Source organism: Oncorhynchus mykiss, chromosome 18, assembly GCF_057628025.1.
Source record: "Oncorhynchus mykiss isolate SJ-2025 chromosome 18, ASM5762802v1, whole genome shotgun sequence".
Lineage (NCBI taxonomy): Eukaryota > Metazoa > Chordata > Actinopteri > Salmoniformes > Salmonidae > Oncorhynchus > Oncorhynchus mykiss.
Window position 1 is genome coordinate 19,637,010 of NC_143039.1, and position 20,878 is coordinate 19,657,887.

The window sequence follows — 20,878 nt, forward strand, 5'->3', positions numbered from 1 at the left end:
AGTTGTTACATTACCATAAACAGCTGAAAATAGTGTGTTTTACTACATTTCAGCAGTTTAGAATGTACAATGAATCTCTACACAACCCATTTTAGCAACCAGGAAATGGCAGTGATTTCAGCACATTTAGGACCCTCAGAATGCAATTCACCAGCCGAGTTTAACCCAAACACCCAAGTCTTTACTCAAAAGCTACATAAACCAGGCAGAACCACTTGTCAGAATATGTAACAAACATTTTCCATCTGAAGTGCTTTTTATTACAACTCCAAAGTGCTCAGTGTCTTTGTTGGTAAGTGTTTTGAGTTTTAGATCTTGTTGAAGGCAGCCACATCCATAGACTGGACATAGTCCTCAAAGGCTGTAATCTGTTCCTCCAGCTGGTCTGTTCCCACCTTGTCGTCCTCTACCACACACCCGATCTGCAGCTTCTTGATGCCATAGCCCACTGGTACCAGCTTGGCTGAAGGGGGAGAAGGGAACAGATGTCAACACGAGTTTTGGTGGAGACATTCAAACAAGAGCAGAGCCCATGACAGATTGAGCAAGATCTACAGAAAAGTGTTTGAGACCAAGCATCCCTGCCTTCCGTGGAGTGCAGACAGACCGGGACAGTAGGAAACACATTTCTGTGTTTAGGGGCAGCACTGAACCAGCTGCATTGTAACTTAATCTGCAGCAGTCAATAGTAGCACTGGTAACTGTTGCACTGTCCTCAGGTTGTTCCCAGTGAATGGCTGGAATGAAACCATAGCAGGTCCATTCCAGCCTTTACCATGCGCTGTCATCCTTTCACCAGCCACCACTGTAGTGCACTCTGCCTGCACTTACACTGTCCCCAAAGCAGGCCGTCCATTGAGATGCTGCGAACACACTCCTCCAGCTTGGCCATGTCCGTCTCATCATCCCACGGTTTCACATCAAGCAGGATCGATGACTTGGCGATGAGTGTGGGCTCTGTGGTGGTGAGATGTGCACACAGAAACAGACATACCGACCGTGAGTGTCAACCCCTCAAAACAACCAAGCAAACAATGACCTTATATTGTCTGGCAGTACTCAGATTATAAAAAGGTGTCCATCACGAATCAGCCGAAAGATGGTGTTAGAATCATCATAGATTAGCCAGCTTTGTGCATGTGGGCAATGTTCCATCCTTTACAGCATCGCAGGACATGCACGTTGTGTAATGTAGACTAGAAAAGTCACAAGGCATGCAATGTTAGCTGTGCATGACGTACTCTTTGACTTCTTGGCGGCATAGGCTGCGATTCTCTCCTCCTTCAGCCTTTCTGCCTCTGCATCCTCCTGCAGGGGTGAGAGAGCAAAGGTTAGAGGGATCAGCTATGCTTGAGATGGATTTCCAACAGCCAACCATGTTAAATTCCACAAATACAAAAAAATGAGGGGGGCGCAATATATGGAGTCTTCAGCGAGCTGACATACAAGATAGTCATTGTCGTAGAACATTTGGGGCCAACGTGGATAGCTCTGCGTCTGACATCTCAGATCATTTGAAACAGCTCACCCGCTGAGGATTAATAAAGTTGAATTGAATTCAAGACAGGAAGCTGTCACCTCGTCATCAGAGCCAAACAGGTCCATGTCATCGTCGTCATCCTTTGAGTCTGCAGCTGTGTTGTCCTCCACACCGGAAGGACCATACTGGCCCAGGGGCTTCTTAACTCCTGGCAAACTGCAGTGAGGGGGAGACGAGAGAAGGGGAAGACAGAGGTAGAGATCAGAAAGGGCAGGGAAGAACAGTGAGTAGAGAAGGGGTAAAGAGAGGGCGCGCGGTCAGAAAGGGCAAGTTAAACAGATGTCCCAATCCGTGTATACACCAATCTTATTTTCATCTATGATCCAGACTCATCAGTACTAAAAGTTTGTGCATCAGGCAATCAGGCGAAAGATGGTGTGAAATCATCATACAAATCCTAGATCAGTAGCAAAGGGTAACTAGTAATTAACTGGCAATTATAGTGCACAACTCACCTGCCCTTCTGGTTCTGGAATGACTTGATGTGGTTGTACCAGCGAAGAGCATGGCACTGGACTGTTGAGGGGGCTGAGGGGATTGCATCGAACACAGCCACGTCGGCCTGGGAGGGCACCCACCTGCACAGGGAGGAAAGTTAGAAGTCAGCATAGAATGAGGACAATTGGATCCTAGATCTGTGCCTACAGCACATTGCAGATATAAAAGTAATGTAGCGCAGATTCCCGTGATTTCATACTTGATAACCATCACGCAAGTCGCAGAATACTACCTGAGCATTCTGGACCTTCCAATTAAACCAAATACGCCCCCCCCGGTTCAGTACCCGAGCCTCACTAAATTTCACTCAACGTGTAGTGGAGTTACCTAGCCATTTTAGTTAAATATTCGACTTCCCCTCCAATCTAGCACCTTCATGTGCAGCCGTCCACGTCCTTTAAACTAAGTTAACAGTTAACCTCACCGAAGAGCATGTAACACCATTACCTACTATAGGTGTCCACAAAAGCTAGCCTTTGGTTTGGCGTCTACTTTAGGACGACACGAGTATCATAACTGAATTCAAAATCATATCCGTAAAATAATTTGCACGAAGTTCAGATCGCTAAGGTTAGCGAGAAGGTCGCTAACATAGCGAACTTGCCTTATGCGACGCCATTGTCGGTTGGCTGGCTAACTTGGTCGATACATACAACAAAAATGGCTACAAATGCCTACCAACCCCTCGATGTAGCTCTTGTCGGCTAAAAAGTCGTTGAGGACCTTGAGGCCGCCAGGGGTTTTCAGGTCGCCAAAGCCCATTGTTCAAGATGCTTCTGAGACGAGACAAAACGAGCAGTGCAGGAAGAGCGAAAGAACGAGGAAGGAACACGAGGAGGATTTTATACCAGTGACGGCGACCCGTGCGACTCCACCTCCTTGTTCTCTCCTTTGAATGTTATTTTCTTCCATTCTAAAAATAATGTTACTTTCACCAAACTGCAGCTATACAATTTGAGATTCTATTATTATTTTGATCGTTTCACGTTTATACAAAAGTCTCACAAAATGCAGCATATAATCAGCATTCATCACTCTCGTAACAATACTGTTATAATACGATGCAAATAAAAAATCTGTCTTGCTAATGTATTTCAATATATATATCTATTAAACATCAAAATGGTTATTTAAACAGTAAAAGCACACAAATCACGAACATGTAGGAAAGCATTTCAACCGGATGTACTAACGTTTTACGGGGTGAAAGGGCATATTATAACTCGACAACGTTAAATATCTTTATGGTTATAATAGTTTTGAACATATGCATATGTTTTATTATTATGTAAATACATGTAACTTAATTTTAAATTAAGAAGTATGGGCAAAATTAGCTATTTCTTCCTTAAATATGTCGTGGTGAATCGTTCATTTTCGTTGTTGTGACCGAGATTCGCAGTAGGATTGCTAGCTAGTACATACATAAATCGCTGTTCTGGTCAAGAAGGCCAAATAGCGACAAGGTGAGAATAAAATACCAATACTTCATTACTATGTGACCATGCCGATTGTATAGTTTACAATCTTTGGATTTAGTAACAGCCAGCCGCTGAAAAATCAGTGCGATGTCCGGTGTCCTTGACTTGTAGTTAGCTAACATTGAACGCTTTAACTTGCTAACCTAGAAAGCATTCAACACCAACTCGAGTGGGGAGAAAACGTCAACAGCTGTACCAGGGCTAACATCAGAGATAGGGGAGACCGTTAGATGTAACTTAACTGACGTGGACATGGATTCACTCTTATTTTGACTGTGTGTGTGACAACTTCTAGCAAGGGTGTCCGATTTTGTAACATCTTGAGTTTACAGCTCGTTACCAATTTGCCATAGATCACCGGTAGTGGTGCACATATATGATCATAATTAATCCAACTAATGTAATTTGTTATGACATATGTAACCCATACAGTGAATTACTCCTAGATAAGATAGCTAGAAGTATTAGCTATAGCCACAGTAGCCAGTTAGAGATGTTTGACTTCTGCGCTCTCTCTTTCTAGCGTCATGTTGCGTTTGCCATCCGTTAGCCGCGCGCTAGCAGGGGCAGCCAAGGGCAGCCTGGCCCCCTCCAACAATGGTAAAGATCGTGTGTGCACCCTCAAGCTACTTGGATACATTCATGTGTTTTGAAGAGAACACTCACAATTTCTCTCTAGGGTTTCTGGTTGCTTTGAAGTGTAATCTTTATCTGTGTTTGCAGTGCGTACCTCAGCGAGAGCTGCCAGTAACATGGTAGAGGTGTTTGTTGATGGGAAACCAGTGGAGGTGCTGCCTGGAACCACTGTGCTGCAGGTAACCTTTGAACTTTGACCTCACCCTGACCCCAATCACCCTGTAGGGTTAAATTCTAGGCCTGGTGACTAATTGGGGTTGTGCGTTTTATCGTGACTGACTCATTGTATCTGTGTGTGTTTAGGCCTGTGAGAAGATGGGGGTGCAGATTCCTCGGTTCTGCTACCACGAGCGCCTGTCCGTGGCTGGGAACTGCAGAATGTGTCTGGTGGAGATTGAGAAAGCCCCAAAGCTGGCGGCCGCGTGCGCCATGCCAGTGATGAAAGGCTGGAACATCCTGACCAACTCAGAGAAGACCCGCAAGGCCAGAGAGGGAGTGATGGAGTTCCTGCTGGCTAACCACCCTCTGGACTGCCCCATCTGTGACCAGGGAGGAGAGTGTGACCTTCAGGTAAAAACACACTCTGGATGTGTAAATGGACACACACACACTGACTGACTGTTGTGTTTTTGGGTTTGGTTTGTGTCTCAGGACCAGTCCATGCAGTTTGGTTCAGACCGCAGTCGTTTCTCTGAGGACAAGCGGGCTGTGGAGGATAAGAACATTGGACCACTCATCAAAACAATCATGACCCGCTGCATCCAGTGCACACGCTGCATCCGGTGAGTACTATGCTCAGTATGTCCCTCTCAGCCACTGTACTAGTCTTTCTCCTCTTTGTTTGTCCTTCTCAGCCACCGTACTCCTCACTCTCTCTCTCCCTTCGCTTGGTTTAAAATATATATATATATATATTACTACCATTCAAAAGTTTGGGGTCACTTAGGGGTCTTTGTTTTTGTCCATTAAAATAACATAATATTGATAGTGTAGACATTGTTAATGTTGTAAATGGCTGTTGTAGCTGGAAACGGCTGATTTTTAAACAAATGGAATACCTACATAGGCGTACAGAGGCCCATTATCAGCAACCATCACTCCTGTGTTCAATGGCATGTTGTGTTAACTAATCAATTTTTAGAATTTTAAAGGCTAATTGATCATTAGAAAACCCTTTTGCAATTATGTTAGCACAGCTGAAAACTGTTGTGCTGATTAAGGAAGCAATTACAACTGGCCTTCTTTAGACTAGTTGAGTATCTGGAGCATCAGCATTTGTGGGTTCGATTACAGGCCAATTTCTAGCATGGAATAGCCTTAATTTCTCAGAACAAGAATAGACTGCCAAGTTTCAGAAGTTCCTTGTTTCTGGCCATTTTGAGCCTGTAATCGAACCCACAAATGCTGATGCTCCAGATACTCAACTAGTCTAAAGATGGCCAGTTTTATTGCTTCTTTAATCAGAACAAGTTTTCAGCTGTGCTAACATAATTGCAAAAGCGTTTTCTAATGATCAATTAGCCTTTTTAAAATGATAAACTTGGATTAGCTAACACAATGTGCCATTGGAACACATGGTTGCTGATAATGGGCCTCTATGTAGATATTCCATTTAAAAAAAATCTGCCGTTTCCAGCTACAACAGTAATTTACAGCATTAACAACGTCTGATCAATTTGATGTTATTTTAATGGACCATTTTTATTTTTCCAAAACAAGGACATTTCTAAGTGACCCTAAACTTTAGAACGGTAGTGTATATTTAACTTTTATTTAACTAGGGAAGTCCATTAAGAAAAACATCTTATTTACAATGACGGCCTATCCCGGCCAAACCAGCTGGATGACGCTGGGCCAATTGTGCGCCACCCTATGGGACTCCCAATCACAGCCGGGTGTGATACAGCCTGGATTTGAACCAGGGACTGTAGTGACGCCTCTTGCACTGAGATGCAGTGTCTTAGACCGCTGTGCCACTCGGGAGCCCCAGTATGTCCTTGTCATCCACTGTATTCCTCTCTCTCTCTGCTCGGAGTGTCCTTCTCAGCCACCGTACTCCTATCTCCACTCTGTATACATTCTAATGCTAGGCCTTTGTGCCCAAATGCCAGTTTTGCCTGTGAGATTGCAGGCCATGGGGTGGTATTGACCAGTTGATTTTATAGTTTTTTTTCTCCCTATGCCAGTTTTGCCAGTGAGATTGCAGGTGTAGAGGACCTGGGTACCACAGGCAGAGGGAACAACATGCAGGTGGGAACGTACGTGGAGAAGATGTTCATGTCCGAGATGTCAGGAAACGTCATCGACATCTGTCCCGTAGGAGCCCTCACTTCCAAACCATACGCCTTCACCTCACGACCCTGGGAGACCAGGTAAGTGTGTGTTTGTAAAAAGGACGATGGAACTACACTCTAGATCTAGTATATAGAGGTGTAGGCAGTACCATTGTTGAGTGTGTAACCTTGCTGTGTGTTTGCAGGAAGACAGAGTCTATAGATGTGTTGGATGCAGTAGGCAGTAACATCATTGTGAGTACACGTGGTGGAGAGGTGATGAGGGTTCTGCCCCGCCTGAACGAAGACATCAACGAGGAGTGGATCTCAGACAAGACCAGGTGAGACATAGAACCTGCCCACACCTGGCCCTAACCACGCCCCTTACCTGTCTATCACCCTACAAACAGCTGGGACTTCAATAAGTATATATAATGTGTGTGTGTGTAGGTTTGCGTATGACGGTCTGAAGCGCCAGAGGCTGACCCAGCCTATGGTGAAGGACGCGTCAGGACAGCTGGTCCCCACATCCTGGGAAGACGTACTCACACGCGTGGCTGGAGCAGTAAGTCTGTAGTGTCTGTCACTGATGTGTCTGTCACTGATGTCACTCAACAGACATGTTGGACACTGTAGGCAATGACATTGTTTTCTGTCTGTCTGAAGATCTGAAGTGGTGTCTAATCTTTATGTCTGTATAAAAAGTTAGTATATACAGTACATTTCAAAAGTATTCAGACCCCTTGACTTTTCCCACATTTTGTTGCGTTACAGCCTTATTCTAAAGGTGATTAAATCTTTTTTTCCCCCTCAATTTACACACAATACCCCATAATGACAAAGCAAAAAACGTTTTTTAGAAATGTTTGCAAATGTATTAAAAATTAACATATTACATTTACGTAGGTATTCAGACCCTTTACTCAGTACATAGTTGAAACACCTTTGGAAGCGATTACAGCCTTGAGTCTTCTTGGGTATGACGCTACAAGCTTGGCACACCTGTATTTGGGGAGTTTTTCCCCTTCTCTGCAGATCCTCTCAGGCTCTGTCAGGTTGGAAGGGGAGCGTCACTGCACAGCTATTTTCAGGTCTCTTCAGAGATGTTTGATCTGGTTCAAGTCCAGGCTCTGGCTGTGCCACTCAATGACATTGAGACTTGTCCCGAAGCCACTCCTGCATTGTCTTGGCTGTGTGCTTAGGGTTGTTGTCCTGTTGGGAGGTGAACCTTCGCCCCAGTCTGAGAACCTGCTCCAGAGTGCTCAGGACTTCATCAAAGATCTCTCAGTACTTTGCTCCGTTCATCTCCATCCAGGCCAAAGTGTTCAATCGTGGTTTCATCAGACCTGAACCATCTTTTCTCATGGTCTGAGAGTCATTTAGGTGCCTTTTGACAAACTCCAAGCAGGCTGTCATGTGCCATTTACTGAGGAGTGGCTTCCGTCCGGCCACTCTACCATAAATGCCTGATTGGCGGAGTGCTGCAGAGATGGTTGTACTTCTGGATGTTTCTCCCATCTCCACAGAGGAACTCTGGAGCTCTGTCAGAGTGACCATCGGGTTCTTTGCCACCTCCTCAGTTTGGCCGGGCGGCCAGATCTAGGAGGAGTCTTAGTGGTTCTAAACTTCCTCCATTTAATAATGACGAAGGCCACTGTGTTCTTGGGGAACTTCAATGCTGCAGAATTTTTTTGGTACCCTTCCCCAGATCTGTGCCTTGACACAATCCTGTCTCAGAGCTCTTTGGACAATTCCTTCAACCACATGGCTTGATTTTTGCTCTGACATGCACTGTCAACTGTGGGACCTTATATAGACAGGTGTGTGTGCCTTTCCAAATCATGTCCAATCATTTGAATTGACCACAGGTGGACTCCAAGTTGTACAAACATCTTAAGGATGATCAATGGAAACAGGATGCACCTGAGCTCAATGTTGAGTCTCATAGCAAAGGGTCTGAATACTCATGTAAATATTGTATTTCTGTTTTGGAAAATACATTTGACAACATTTCTATAAACCTGTTTTCGCTTTGTCATTGTGGGGTATTGTGATGTCATTGTGGGGTATTGTGATGTCATTGTGGGGTATTGTGATGTCATTGTGGGGTATTGTGATGTCATTGTGGGGTATTGTGATGTCATTGTGGGGTATTGTGATGTCAAAATGGGCATTGTGTGTAGCTTGAGGAAATACATTAATTTAATACATTTTAAAATGAGTCCGTAACGTAACAAAATGAAGGGGTCTGAATACTTTCCTGAATGCACTGTATGTATGTTTAGGTATCATGTGTGTGTATAGTTGCAGGGAGCCCAGGGCAGTGACGTAGCAGCCATAGCTGGAGGCATGGTGGATGCAGAGGCTCTGGTGTCTCTGAAGGACCTGCTCAACAGACTGAACAGTGACAACCTCTGTACCGAGGAGGTCTTCCCTGATGCTGGGGCTGGGTGAGTCAGGGTGAGGGTCTTCCCTGATGCTGGGTGAGTCAGGGTGGGGGTCTTCCCTGATGCTGGGTGAGTCAGGGTGGGGGTCTTCCCTGATGCTGGGTGAGTCAGGATTGGAGGTCTTCCTTGATGCTGGGTGAGTCAGGGTGGGGGACTTCCCTGATGCTGGGTGAGTCAGGATTGGAGGTCTTCCTTGATGCTGGGTGAGTCAGGGTGGGGGACTTCCCTGATGCTGGGTGAGTCAGGGTGGAGGTCTTCCCTGATGCTGGGGCTGGGTGAGTCAGGGTGGGGTCTTCCCTGATGCTGGGTGAGTCAGGGTGGAGGTCTTCCCTGAGGCTGGGACTGGGTGAGTCAGGGTGGAGGTCTTCCCTGATGCTGGGACTGGGTGAGTCAGGGTGGAGGTCTTCCCTGATGCTGGGACTGGGTGAGTCAGGGTGGGAGTCTTCCCTGATGCTGGGACTGGATGAGTCAGGGTGGGAGTCTTCCCTGCCACTGGGGCTGGTTAAATCAGGATGGGGGAGCGTGCTGAGTCAGTGGGGAGGGAGGGGAAGAAAGGGTGTGGGAGTAAGGGGTGAGTAGTGGGGAAGGAGTTAATGGGAGTGAGTTGTGTTATGGTTAGATTATGGTTGGTTATGGTATATTAATAATAGTTTGTATTATGGTAAGTAATAGGTTGGCTCATGATTAGTAAAAGGTTGTATTGTGGTTTGTGTAGCTCTGACCTGCGTTCCAACTACCTGCTGAACTCTGGGATCAGTGGCATTGAGGAAGCTGACCTGCTGTTACTTATAGGAACCAACCCTCGTTACGAGGCCCCACTCTTCAATGCACGCGTCCGCAAGAGGTACACACACACACACACCTAAACTCACTCACACACACACACACACACCTAAACTCACACACACACACACACGCACACACACCTAAACTCACACACACACACACACACACACGCACCTAAACTCACTCACTCACACACACACACACACACACACACACACACACACACACACACACACACACACACACACACACACACACACATCTAAACTCACTCACACACATCTAAACTCACTCACACACACACCAATCCTTGCTGTGAGGTCCCGCTTTCTTCAACAGATGTATCCAAACGGCTACCTGCACAAACACACACACACACATTAATTGATGTCTGCAGCTCACACACACACACACACACACACACACACCAACTTGCAGTAGGAAGCCTCCCTCATCATCTCCCCCTCCCCTCTCAGCTGGTTGCATAATGAGTTGAAGGTGTCTGTGGTGGGGAGCAGTGTGGATCTGAGTTACACTTACGACCACCTGGGAGAGTCCACTCAGGTGCTGCAGGACATCGCTAACGGAACACACCCCTTCTGCCAGGTAACCACGGCCACCACAGACCGGGAAGGGATTGGTGGGGGGGGCCAGTCGGCGGGAGCGGGAGTTGTATTGTTGTTGATAGAAATGTTGTAACAAACATTGTTACAGATAGGAATGACTTGAATAAACCTGACATGATTGGTCATTCTGCATGACAGAGAAGCACGTCTGTTCTAGAATCTAGTCAATGTATTTCCACCTGCCTTCCATAATGGTGTGTACTACTGGACGTGATCCAGCTCTGTTTGTGGTTATGCACTGCCCTAACCTTTCCCCTGTCCCTCTCTCTCTCTCCCCGCCAGGTGCTCGCGCAGGCCAAGCAGCCGGTAGTGGTGGTGGGCAGTGCCTCTCTTCAGAGGGACGATGGAGGAGCCATCTTGAGCTCTGTGCAAACCATCGCCCAGAATGCCCGGGCCAGCAGCGGAGTGGAGGAGGGCTGGAAGGTCCTCAACGTGCTGCACAGGTTAGCATGCTAAAGCTATCACTGGGCTAACTTCTAATCGCATTTAGCATCCAGCTATTATTAGCATTTAGTATATAGCTAATATTAGCATTTAGCATCTAGCTTTTACTAGCATTTAGCATACAGCTAACAACTTAGTCTATCCCTACTAGCATCCAATCATCATCCAATCAAATAAAGGTGGGAAAGAGAAAAAAAAAATCTGTGTGTACTAGCGTCCAGTCATATTTTTGTCTATCTGCAGGGTAGCCAGTCAGGTGGCAGCCCTGGATCTGGGCTACAAGGCGGGGGTGGAGTCTATCCGTAAAGCCCCGCCCAAGGTTCTGTTCCTGCTAGGAGCTGACAGAGAATGCATCACCAGACAGGACCTGCCTAAAGACTGCATGATCATTTACCAGGGTACACACCTATCTATCTGTACACACACACACACACACACACACACACACAGGACAGCATGTTCATTTATCAGGGTAGAACACCCAGTGCACTTCCCATGACACACACCATTGTCATGCTATATACAGCATATGTATGGTACATGTGTGTATCGTTGCCAGGTCACCATGGAGATGTGGGTGCCACCATGGCTGATGTCATCCTGCCCGGCGCGGCGTACACTGAGAAGAATGGAACATATGTCAACACAGAGGGGAGGAGTCAACAGACACGCGTGGCCGTCACTGCGCCCGGCATGGCCAGGGAGGACTGGAAGATCATCAGAGCCATCTCCGAGGTACACACACACACACACACACACACACACACACACACACATATCATATACATTTCTTGAAGACGCTGTGGGTGTGTGTGGGTGTATATGTAACTGTGTGGGTGTATATGTAACTGTGTGTGGGTGTATATGTAACTATGTGTGGGTGTGTGTGTGGGTGTATATGTAACTGTGTGGGTGTATATGTAACTGTGTGGGTGTGTGTGGGTGTATATGTAACTGTGTGTGGGTGTGTGTGGGTGTATATGTAACTGTGTGGGTGGGTGTATATGTAACTGTGTGGGTGGGTGTATATGTAACTGTGGGTGTATATGTAACTGTGGGTGTATATGTAACGGTGGGTGGGTGGGTGTAATATGTAACGGTGGGTGTAATATGTAACGGTGGGTGGGTGGGTGGGTGTAATATGTAACGGTGGGTGGGTGGGTGGGTGTAATATGTAACGGTGGGTGGGTGGGTGTAATATGTAACGGTGGGTGGGTGTAATATGTAACGGTGGGTGGGTGTAATATGTAACGGTGGGTGGGTGGGTGTAATATGTAACGGTGGGTGGGTGTAATATGTAACGGTGGGTGGGTGTAATATGTAACGGTGGGTGGGTGTAATATGTAACGGTGGGTGGGTGGGTGGGTGTAATATGTAACGGTGGGTGGGTGTAATATGTAACGGTGGGTGGGTGGGTGTAATATGTAACGGTGGGTGGGTGGGTGGGTGGGTGGGTGGGTGTAATATGTAACGGTGGGTGGGTGTAATATGTAACGGTGGGTGGGTGGGTGGGTGGGTGTAATATGTAACGGTGGGTGGGTGTAATATGTAACGGTGGGTGGGTGGGTGGGTGTAATATGTAACGGTCGGTGGGTGGGTGGGTGTAATATGTAACGGTCGGTGGGTGGGTGGGTGTAATATGTAACGGTCGGTGGGTGGGTGGGTGGGTGGGTGTAATATGTAACGGTCGGTGGGTGGGTGTAATATGTAACGGTCGGTGGGTGGGTGGGTGTAATATGTAACGGTCGGTGGGTGGGTGGGTGTAATATGTAACGGTGGGTGTAATATGTAACGGTCGGTGGGTGGGTGGGTGGGTGTATATGTAACTGTGGGTGTAATATGTAACGGTGGGTGTAATATGTAACGGTGGGTGTATATGTAACTGTGGGTGTAATATGTAACGGTGGGTGTAATATGTAACTGTGGGTGTATATGTAACTGTGGGTGTATATGTAACTGTGGGTGTAATATGTAACGGTGGGTGTAATATGTAACTGTGGGTGTATATGTAACTGTGGGTGTATATGTAACTGTGGGTGTAATATGTAACTGTGGGTGTAATATGTAACGGTGGGTGTAATATGTAACTGTGGGTGTATATGTAACTGTGGGTGTATATGTAACGGTGGGTGTAATATGTAACTGTGGGTGTAATATGTAACTGTGGGTGTATATGTAACGGTGGGTGTAATATGTAACTGTGGGTGTATATGTAACGGTGGGTGTAATATGTAACGGTGGGTGTAATATGTAACTGTGGGTGTATATGTAACGGTGGGTGTAATATGTAACTGTGGGTGTATATGTAACGGTGGGTGTAATATGTAACTGTAGGTGTATATGTAACTGTGGGTGTAATATGTAACTGTGGGTGGGTGTATATGTAACTGTAGGTGTATATGTAACTGTAGGTGTATATGTAACTGTGTGTGTGGGTGTATATGTAACTGTGTGTGGGTGTATATGTAACTGTGTGTGGGGGTGTATATGTAACTGTGGGTGTATATGTAACTGTGGGTGTAATATGTAACGGTGGGTGGGTGTATATGTAACTGTAGGTGTATATGTAACTGTGTGGGTGGGTGTATATGTAACTGTGGGTGTATATGTAACTGTGTGTGGAGGTGTATATGTAACTGTGTGTGGAGGTGTATATGTAACTGTGTGTGGAGGTGTATATGTAACTGTGTGGGTGGGTGTATATGTAACTGTGTGGGTGGGTGTATATGTAACTGTGTGTGGGGGTGTATATGTAACTGTGGGTGTATATGTAACTGTGTGTGTTGCAGCTGGCGGGGCTGACTCTGCCCTATGACTCTGTGGATGAGGTGAGGGGTCGGCTGGCCGAGGTTTCTCCTAACCTGGTCCGCTACGACGACGTTGAGGAAGCCAACTACTTTAAACAGGCCAACCAACTCTCACAGGTAACCCTTAACCTTTTACCCCTAACCTCAAACTCTCACAGGTCAGAACATAACCTTGAACATTCCACCCCTTAACTGACTTTTCTTTACGATCAGCTGTTATGAAATCAGAAATGGAGACTGTGGTCTTTGACACTGAAATTGAGAGCAACCTCAACTGTCCTTTATTTCTCTGTCTGTCTGTCTCTCTCTGTCTCTCTGTCTGTTTGTCTCTCTCTCTGTCTCTCTGTCTCTCTCTCTCTCTCTCTCTGTCTGTCTGTCTGTCTGTCTGTCTGTCTGTCTGTCTGTCTCTCTCAGGCTGTGAATCAGACTCTTCTAGCAGATCCTCTGGTCTCTCCTCAGCTGACCGCTAAAGACTTCTATATGACAGGTATGTATAATGTATCATAGCACAGCTGTGAATGTGTTGTCAGACTGATGAGAGGGTGGAATGCACATGGATAACTGGTGGGATCCTCTCGTCACGTGTGTGCGTGTGTAACATTCTCTATCTCTCCCATAGATCCCATTAGCAGAGCGTCTCAGACCATGGCCAAGTGTGTGAAGGCCGTCACAGAGGGAGCTGAGGCCGTCGATGAACCATCCATCTGCTGAACTCATACACACTCAGACAGCCAAAACACACACACACAGTGATGTTGCTCTCCTTTATTTAAGTTGTTTTTTTGCTGATTGCTGTAAAGATGTTCGAGGGAAGAGGCTTTGTTAAAGAAAGCTGAAAATGAAACTGTACTCTGATTATGAATAAAATCCTATCCTGTAGCACTCTGTCCTTGTGTTATTACCCTCATGAGGTCATCTCCAACACCACTGTTTGTCCTTTGTTCCACACACATTATAACAGTTTTCTGTCTTGTTTCTACTTTGTGGAGTTGAAGCGTTGGAGCCAACACAGAGTGACGTCAGCAGAGATGTTCTGTTCTAAACCTGTCAGACATCAATTTCATTCAGACTCCTGTCTTGAACTTCCCTAAGACGTATTTCATGGTGTGGAGAGCTAATGGCAGGACAGGTCAAATGTTCTTCTGTAGTGCCAGATGTGTGGGGAACGGTATCGTAGGTGCCTGCTGTTATGTCCTCTCCCCAGGGGTGGTAATAGATGGGGCTGGCGAGACGTGGTGCAGATTGCGATTTGTGTGCTGGGGCTCGCTGTGCTGTTCAGTGTGTTCTGCCTGGGCTATGACCTCATCACAAGGACCAAGAGCGTGGTCACCTTGCTGACCTCCAAAGATGCCATGGTGGAGGTGTACTACAGTAGTGCTGGACGCAGCAGAGTGGAGAGAGTAGGAGACAGATAAGCTGTGAAGGAGACCGAGAAGCTGTGGAGGAGAGAGGAGACAGAGAAGCTGTGGAAGAAAGAGTAGGAGACAGAGAAGCTGTGGAGGAGGATACAGAGATATGTTGTGGAGGAGAGAGGAGACAGATAAGCTGTGGAGAAAATAGAATACAGAGCGATGTTGTGGAGGAGAGAGGATACAGAGAGATATGTTGTGGAGGAGAGAGAAGGAGACCTAGATAAGCCGTGGAGGAGAGAGTAGGAGACAGAGAGAGAAGTTGTGGAGGAGAGAGAAGGAGACAGAGATAAGCTGTGGAGGAGAGAGAAGGAGACATAGATAAGCCGTGGAGGAGAGAGTAGGAGACAGAGAGAGAAGTTGTGGAGGAGAGAGTGGGAGATGGAGAAGCTGTGGAGGAGATAGTAGGAGACAGAGAAGCTGTGGAGGAGAGCATGGGTTGTCTGGATGGGGACTGATTGAGATTCAGAGGTGTGCTAGAAGAGCTCTGGACCCAAAAGAGTGGGAGAGAGAGTGGAGCATCTTTGGTCATGGACTGACTGAGCTCAAACTGCCTACATTACCAATGTAGATTAAAACTATATTCTGGGATGTATGGACTGTTGCATTTGCACTATGGACTATTTCTGGACGGTACTATATCCATTACACTTGTCGTGTCTTTGGCTATGCCAGATTAAGTGATATGACATGCTATTCTATAAAATAATTTATCCGTAATTAATATCACCTGATTGAGCTAATCATGTAAATGCAATTAACTAGAGAGTCCAGGCACCACAAAATAATATTTATAGAGCTGTTATCTTCTGAATAAACTCTTAAAGACCTAGTAATATTTTACATCAATAGCAGTCAATATTAATCTTCATCTTATTTCAGTCTCATCTGAAAGTTGTAAATTCTTGGTTATCTGCACGAACCCTGGCTCACAAGTTGAATCAGCAATACAAAATTGGGTTTAATTATTTATTTACTAAATACCTAACGAATTACACATATTTAAATCATAACTTGATTACAAATGACGTCATAAAGCGTCCCTAGCGGGCGGAACATATGTGTGTGTCCAGGAGTTGTTCCCTATGTGTGTGTCCAGGAGTTGTTCCCTATGTGTGTCCAGGAGTTGTTCCCTATGTGTGTCCAGGAGTTGTTCCCTATGTGTGTGTCCAGGAGTTGTTCCCTATGTGTGTCCAGGAGTTGTTCCCTATGTGTGTGTCCAGGAGTTGTTCCCTATGTGTGTGTCCAGGAGTTGTTCCCTATGTGTGTGTCCAGGAGTTGTTCCCTATGTGTGTGTCCAGGAGTTGTTCCCTATGTGTGTGTCCAGGAGTTGTTCCCTATGTGTGTGTCCAGGAGTTGTTCCCTATGTGTGTGTCCAGGAGTTGTTCCCTATGTGTGTGTCCAGGAGTTGTTCCCTATGTGTGTGTCCAGGAGTTGTTCCCTATGTGTGTGTCCAGGAGTTGTTCCCTATGTGTGTGTCCAGGAGTTGTTCCCTATGTGTGTGTCCAGGAGTTGTTCCCTATGTGTGTGTCCAGGAGTTGTTCCCTATGTGTGTGTCCAGGAGTTGTTCCCTATGTGTGTGTCCAGGAGTTGTTCCCTATGTGTGTGTCCAGGAGTTGTTCCCTATGTGTGTGTCCAGGAGTTGTTCCCTATGTGTGTGTCCAGGAGTTGTTCCCTATGTGTGTGTCCAGGAGTTGTTCCCTATGTGTGTGTCCAGGAGTTGTTCCCTATGTGTGTGTCCAGGAGTTGTTCCCTATGTGTGTGTCCAGGAGTTGTTCCCTATGTGTGTGTCCAGGAGTTGTTCCCTATGTGTGTTGTGAGGAGGATAAAGGTGAGATCAAGGAAGGAATGGACATCCTGCTGAGGGCCTGTGTGTGTGTGTGTGTGTGTGTGTGTGTGTGTTTGCGTGCGTGTTTGCGTGCGTGCGTGCGTGCGTGTAAGAGACATCATTTCAGATAGGAGAAAAGATACAGAAGGCAGGTGAGAGCTTCTTTACTGTTCAGTAGTACAGACAGTGTGGGAAGGAGAGACAGTGAAAGCATCATTCAGTGGTACAGTGAAAGCATCATTCAGTGGTTCAGTGAGAATAACAGTCAAATGCACAGATACACTGCATGGAACATACCTCTACAGGTTATATATTAGACTTACAATAAACTATAGAGTTAGAATGTGTGAGCCTCATTTAATATTTTAAATGTTCTCTTTATAGCACTAATGTGGCACAAAACCTCTTTAGGCTAGATATAACACAATATACAGTACATTAAAAAAGGTATCCTGACTTTGTAGAAACCTGGGACTCAACACTTCATCAGCCTAGGACTTGGCCAAGAAATGGACAGCATGGAGAACCAAATGACAAGGAGCTAGTGAGTGAGATGCTGACTTTAGTACTGGACACATTGTCTCATAGTATCACATCATGTTCTACTGCTTCTCTTGATATGTACACTTACACATGGGAAAGATTGTGTGTAAAGTCAGGTAGAACAAGGGGTTCTGGGTAAGGTGAGAGGGTTGTGGGTCAGAGCAGGGGGTTGTGGGTAAGGTCAGGTAGAACAGGGGGTTGTGGGTAAGGTCAGGTAAAACAGGGGGTTGTGGGTAAGGTCAGGTAGAACAGGGGGTTGTGGGTAAGGTCAGGTAGAACAGGGGGTTGTGGATAAGATCAGGTAGAACAGGGGGTTGTGGGTAAGGTCAGGTAGAACAGGGGGTTGTGGGTAAGGTCAGGTAGAACAGGGGGTTGTGGGTAAGGTCAGGTAGAACAGGGGGTTGTGGGTAAGGTCAGGTAAGGCTCCAGATGATGGTGATCGCCGCTACAATGCCATTTAGGACCGCCACACTGTAGCTCATGTGGAAGGAGTGACCTGTCACCTGCCTGAGACACACACACACAATTAGACATCAAAGGTGGCAACACATAGACAGCTTGGGACTGTAAGGTTCTATCTGGAAAAAGATGATTCTGAGATAATTGGCTTTAAAGTCCTGAAACCTCATTGGTTTAAATGATGTCAGCAATTTTGACCTGAGGTATTTAGACTACTGTTTAGGTAGAGAACATTGAACAGAACAAGGTTGTTTCAATAACTACATGTTGACTAAAATACAGATAGAACCGTATAGTCCCAAGCTCTCTATATGTCATCATTCTCTTTACACACGTGTGTGTCCTGCTATCTGGGCTTGGGAGACAACAGGGAGCGATGGAACAAGAGGATTTAGGAAAAGGACAAGAGAATTAGGCTAAGGCCAGTGGAAGAGTTAGGGAATGTAGGTTAGTCAGTAGAAGCTTCTGAGGGGAGGACGGCTCATAATAATGGCTGGAATGGAGTCAGTGGAATGGTATCAACTACATGGTAACCACATGTTTGATATGCCTGATATCATTCCATTGACTCCATTCCAGACATTATTATGAGCCGTGTGTGTGTGCGCGCGTTACCTGAGGTGGCCAGGGGACAGGGGGGTTGGGGGGAACGTGCCGGGCTCAAAAGAGTCAAAGTAGGTGATGGTCCATGTGAAGCTACAGCAGCAGAACCCTGCTAGCACCGACATGACCAGAACACTCCAGAACCCTACAGAGAGGGGGAGGAGAGAGAGACAGAGGGAGAGAGAGAAGGGGGGGGGGGGGGGGTAAAAGGGGGAGAGAGAGAGAGGTGGGGCGGAGGGGAGGGAGAGAGGGAGAGGAACATGTTTTGTTAATTTTCTATTCTGGAGGCTTTGTCTGTATGAACTTTTGTGAACAGACCTGTACTTGCCTAGGAGTCTAACCTCTGAGCCATCCTCTCCAATCACTCTCTCATTCTGCATCTCTGAAACACAAACACAGAACAAACAGTATACAGAAGTGACAAGATGACATATTTACATAACAATTAACAGAAAGCAATATCATTCAGCTACTGTCCAAGAGGGTCTTCATCCGCGCATGCGCAACTACAATTCTGTAACTCTTGACAGACGATGTACCTTTCAAGATGAGGTAAACAAAGGCGCAGAATACTGCAACGACCGACATCACCATTGCACAGCAGAGCATGGAGAAAATCCTTGCGGTCCACAGTCTTCGGTTGTCCCAAAAACTCTGGTCCAGTTTGACCGGACGCTGCCGGTGTTGTATGTCCATCTTGGTAAAAGTAAAGTAATACAACTCAAAAACGTTGAACTAGTTGTCAAAGCAAGCACACGCTAGATATCAACGTAGCGAAGTTAGTTTCCTCTCCCAAACTGCCTTCCTTCAATTAGTGACACGCACGTTGTTAAAATATAATTAGGATGTATTTTAATAGTATCACTGCCCTATGTAAATAATGTCATGTAAAGTTATTTCAACAAGTCCCTTTTTCGTAACTTTCTAAACTTCTGACAATGCTTTCAAAACATAGCTCCTTCCTCTTCCGTATCCGAAAACTAAACCCGCCCTAAAAACGTAAATCCAACCGAATAGCATAACTTTTCCTGACGCAACCAACGAACATCTTGTCTATTGGTTTGAACACGTCTATCATCTTCTTTTCTCACCAGTGTTCAGTAGGTTACACCTTATCTATACTTGACCTAGAGTGACGTTCAGCAGAGCACAGTGTAGCTAAACAATTTGCAACATCATGATCAAACAATGTATCACACGTTGAAAGAAAGTGTACCAAAACACGCTTCAGCCCAGCTTGAACAAAATGGACTCAGGTGCTCGACTGAGGGACATTCCTTACCCCAAGACACTTCAACGGGTGATTATCCACTAAAATAAAGATAAATGATTATTCTGTATATATCCCATACATTAGGCCAAATATATCTGTAGCACAACTGTCCAGACCAGATTATATTTTAAATTACGTGCAGCTACCTGGTCAGACATGAAAACGTTTGAGAAAACCTGTTGCCAATTTTATCAACAGTAAACCCGTTATCTTAACTCTGTCTATATGTTTTCATTTTTTTTTTAAATGACGTGCAACTCTGTCTGTTTCCTTGAATCCTCCCATCTCTGCAATAATACAAATCTTATACAATGTATTAATCTGACAAATACGACAGTGACCAATCTCTCAGGATTTGGCTTGGACTAGAGATAGTTAGAGAACGCAACATTGTATGTGTCCCATTATAGTGTTGCCTATGCTAAAACGGGCTTTTGGGAACTAGAGTCTTCTATTAATCTCTATGTTTGACTTGTACTATGTGTTTCTGGCCTCTTGTGGCAGCCTCAATCAGTGATGACTTTTCATGATTGACTTTTCATTTCATGTAATACACAAACACTGTCCTCTGATATTGATGGAGGATATACACAAACACTGTCATCTGATATTGATGGAGGATATACACAAACACTGTCCTCTGATATTGATGGAGGATATACACAAACACTGTCCTCTGATATTGATGGAGGATATACACAAACACTGTCATCTGATATTGATGGAGGATATACACAAACACTGTCCTCTGATATTGATGGAGGATATACACAAACACTGTCCTCTGATATTGATGGAGGATATACACAAACACTGTCCTCTGATATTGATGGAGGATATACACAAACACTGTCCTCTGATATGGGGCGGCAGGGTAGCCTAGTGGTTAGAGTGTTGGACTAGTAACCGGAAGGAAATCCCTGAGCTGACAAGGTACAAATCTGTCGTTCTGCCCCTGAACAGGCAGTTAACCCACTGTTCCTAGGCCGTCATTGAAAATAAGAATTTGTTCTTAACTGACTTGCCTAGTTAAATAAAGGTAAAATAAAAATAAATAAAAAATATTGATGGAGGATATACACAAACACTGTCCTCTGATAATGATGGAGGATATACACTAACACTGTCCTCTGATATTGATGGAGGATATACACAAACACTGTCCTCTGATATTGATGGAGGATATACACTAACACTGTCCTCTGATATTGATGGAGGATATACA

At 45.5% G+C, this 20,878-nt stretch overlaps 3 protein-coding genes across 6 annotated transcripts; 1 reads left to right on the forward strand and 2 right to left on the reverse strand.

Annotated features, from left to right (window-relative positions):
- Window positions 1–159: 159 nt before the first annotated feature.
- LOC110538825 (elongation factor 1-beta) lies at window positions 160–2,808 on the reverse strand. Its single transcript, XM_021625804.3, has 6 exons — window positions 2,721–2,808; window positions 1,996–2,118; window positions 1,579–1,696; window positions 1,242–1,308; window positions 832–957; window positions 160–463 (listed from the first exon to the last, which is right to left on the reverse strand). The coding sequence occupies exons 1-6, from the start codon at window positions 2,798–2,800 to the stop codon at window positions 309–311; spliced, it is 669 nt and encodes a 222-aa protein (XP_021481479.1). The 5' UTR covers window positions 2,801–2,808; the 3' UTR covers window positions 160–308.
- A 399-nt stretch (window positions 2,809–3,207) lies between these two features.
- Window positions 3,208–14,417, forward strand: LOC110538823 (NADH-ubiquinone oxidoreductase 75 kDa subunit, mitochondrial). Of its 4 annotated transcripts, none has more exons than XM_090207643.1 (17): window positions 3,208–3,504; window positions 4,043–4,119; window positions 4,243–4,334; window positions 4,459–4,725; window positions 4,807–4,937; window positions 6,342–6,527; window positions 6,635–6,769; window positions 6,879–6,993; window positions 8,733–8,878; window positions 9,591–9,719; window positions 10,138–10,267; window positions 10,570–10,730; window positions 10,975–11,129; window positions 11,291–11,466; window positions 13,521–13,655; window positions 13,953–14,025; window positions 14,158–14,417. In XM_090207643.1, the coding sequence occupies exons 2-17, from the start codon at window positions 4,047–4,049 to the stop codon at window positions 14,247–14,249; spliced, it is 2,196 nt and encodes a 731-aa protein (XP_090063769.1). In that variant the 5' UTR covers window positions 3,208–3,504; window positions 4,043–4,046; the 3' UTR covers window positions 14,250–14,417. The 4 variants fall into 4 exon arrangements, with proteins under 4 accessions (XP_090063769.1, XP_090063772.1, XP_090063770.1 ...); XM_090207646.1 differs by having other exon boundaries at window positions 3,220–3,504; window positions 4,255–4,334; XM_090207644.1 differs by lacking the exon at window positions 3,208–3,504 and adding an exon at window positions 3,586–3,751.
- Window positions 14,418–16,923: 2,506 nt separating this feature from the next.
- LOC118941098 (ADP-ribosylation factor-like protein 6-interacting protein 6) lies at window positions 16,924–19,623 on the reverse strand. Its single transcript, XM_036951877.2, has 4 exons — window positions 18,920–19,623; window positions 18,709–18,762; window positions 18,393–18,525; window positions 16,924–17,825 (listed from the first exon to the last, which is right to left on the reverse strand). The coding sequence occupies exons 1-4, from the start codon at window positions 19,074–19,076 to the stop codon at window positions 17,732–17,734; spliced, it is 438 nt and encodes a 145-aa protein (XP_036807772.1). The 5' UTR covers window positions 19,077–19,623; the 3' UTR covers window positions 16,924–17,731.
- Between the last annotated feature and the right edge of the window lie 1,255 nt (window positions 19,624–20,878).

Coding starts and splice junctions, on each gene's coding strand:
- LOC118941098 (XM_036951877.2), bottom strand. CDS start 19,076: ATGGACATACAACACCGGCAGCGTCCGGTCAAACTGGACCAGAGTTTT. Junction 18,526..18,708: donor CTCAGAGGTTAGACTCCTAG/GCAAGTACAGGT, acceptor CCCTCTCTGTAG/GGTTCTGGAGTGTTCTGGTC. Junction 17,826..18,392: donor CTGTCCCCTGGCCACCTCAG/GTAACGCGCGCA, acceptor TGTGTGTCTCAG/GCAGGTGACAGGTCACTCCT.
- LOC110538823 (XM_090207643.1), top strand. CDS start 4,047: ATGTTGCGTTTGCCATCCGTTAGCCGCGCGCTAGCAGGGGCAGCCAAG. Junction 4,726..4,806: donor GAGGAGAGTGTGACCTTCAG/GTAAAAACACAC, acceptor TTTGTGTCTCAG/GACCAGTCCATGCAGTTTGG. Junction 10,268..10,569: donor GAACACACCCCTTCTGCCAG/GTAACCACGGCC, acceptor TCTCCCCGCCAG/GTGCTCGCGCAGGCCAAGCA.
- LOC110538825 (XM_021625804.3), bottom strand. CDS start 2,800: ATGGGCTTTGGCGACCTGAAAACCCCTGGCGGCCTCAAGGTCCTCAAC. Junction 2,119..2,720: donor GACAAGAGCTACATCGAGGG/GTTGGTAGGCAT, acceptor CTCCCTGTGCAG/GTGGGTGCCCTCCCAGGCCG. Junction 1,309..1,578: donor TGTTTGGCTCTGATGACGAG/GTGACAGCTTCC, acceptor TCACCCCTGCAG/GAGGATGCAGAGGCAGAAAG.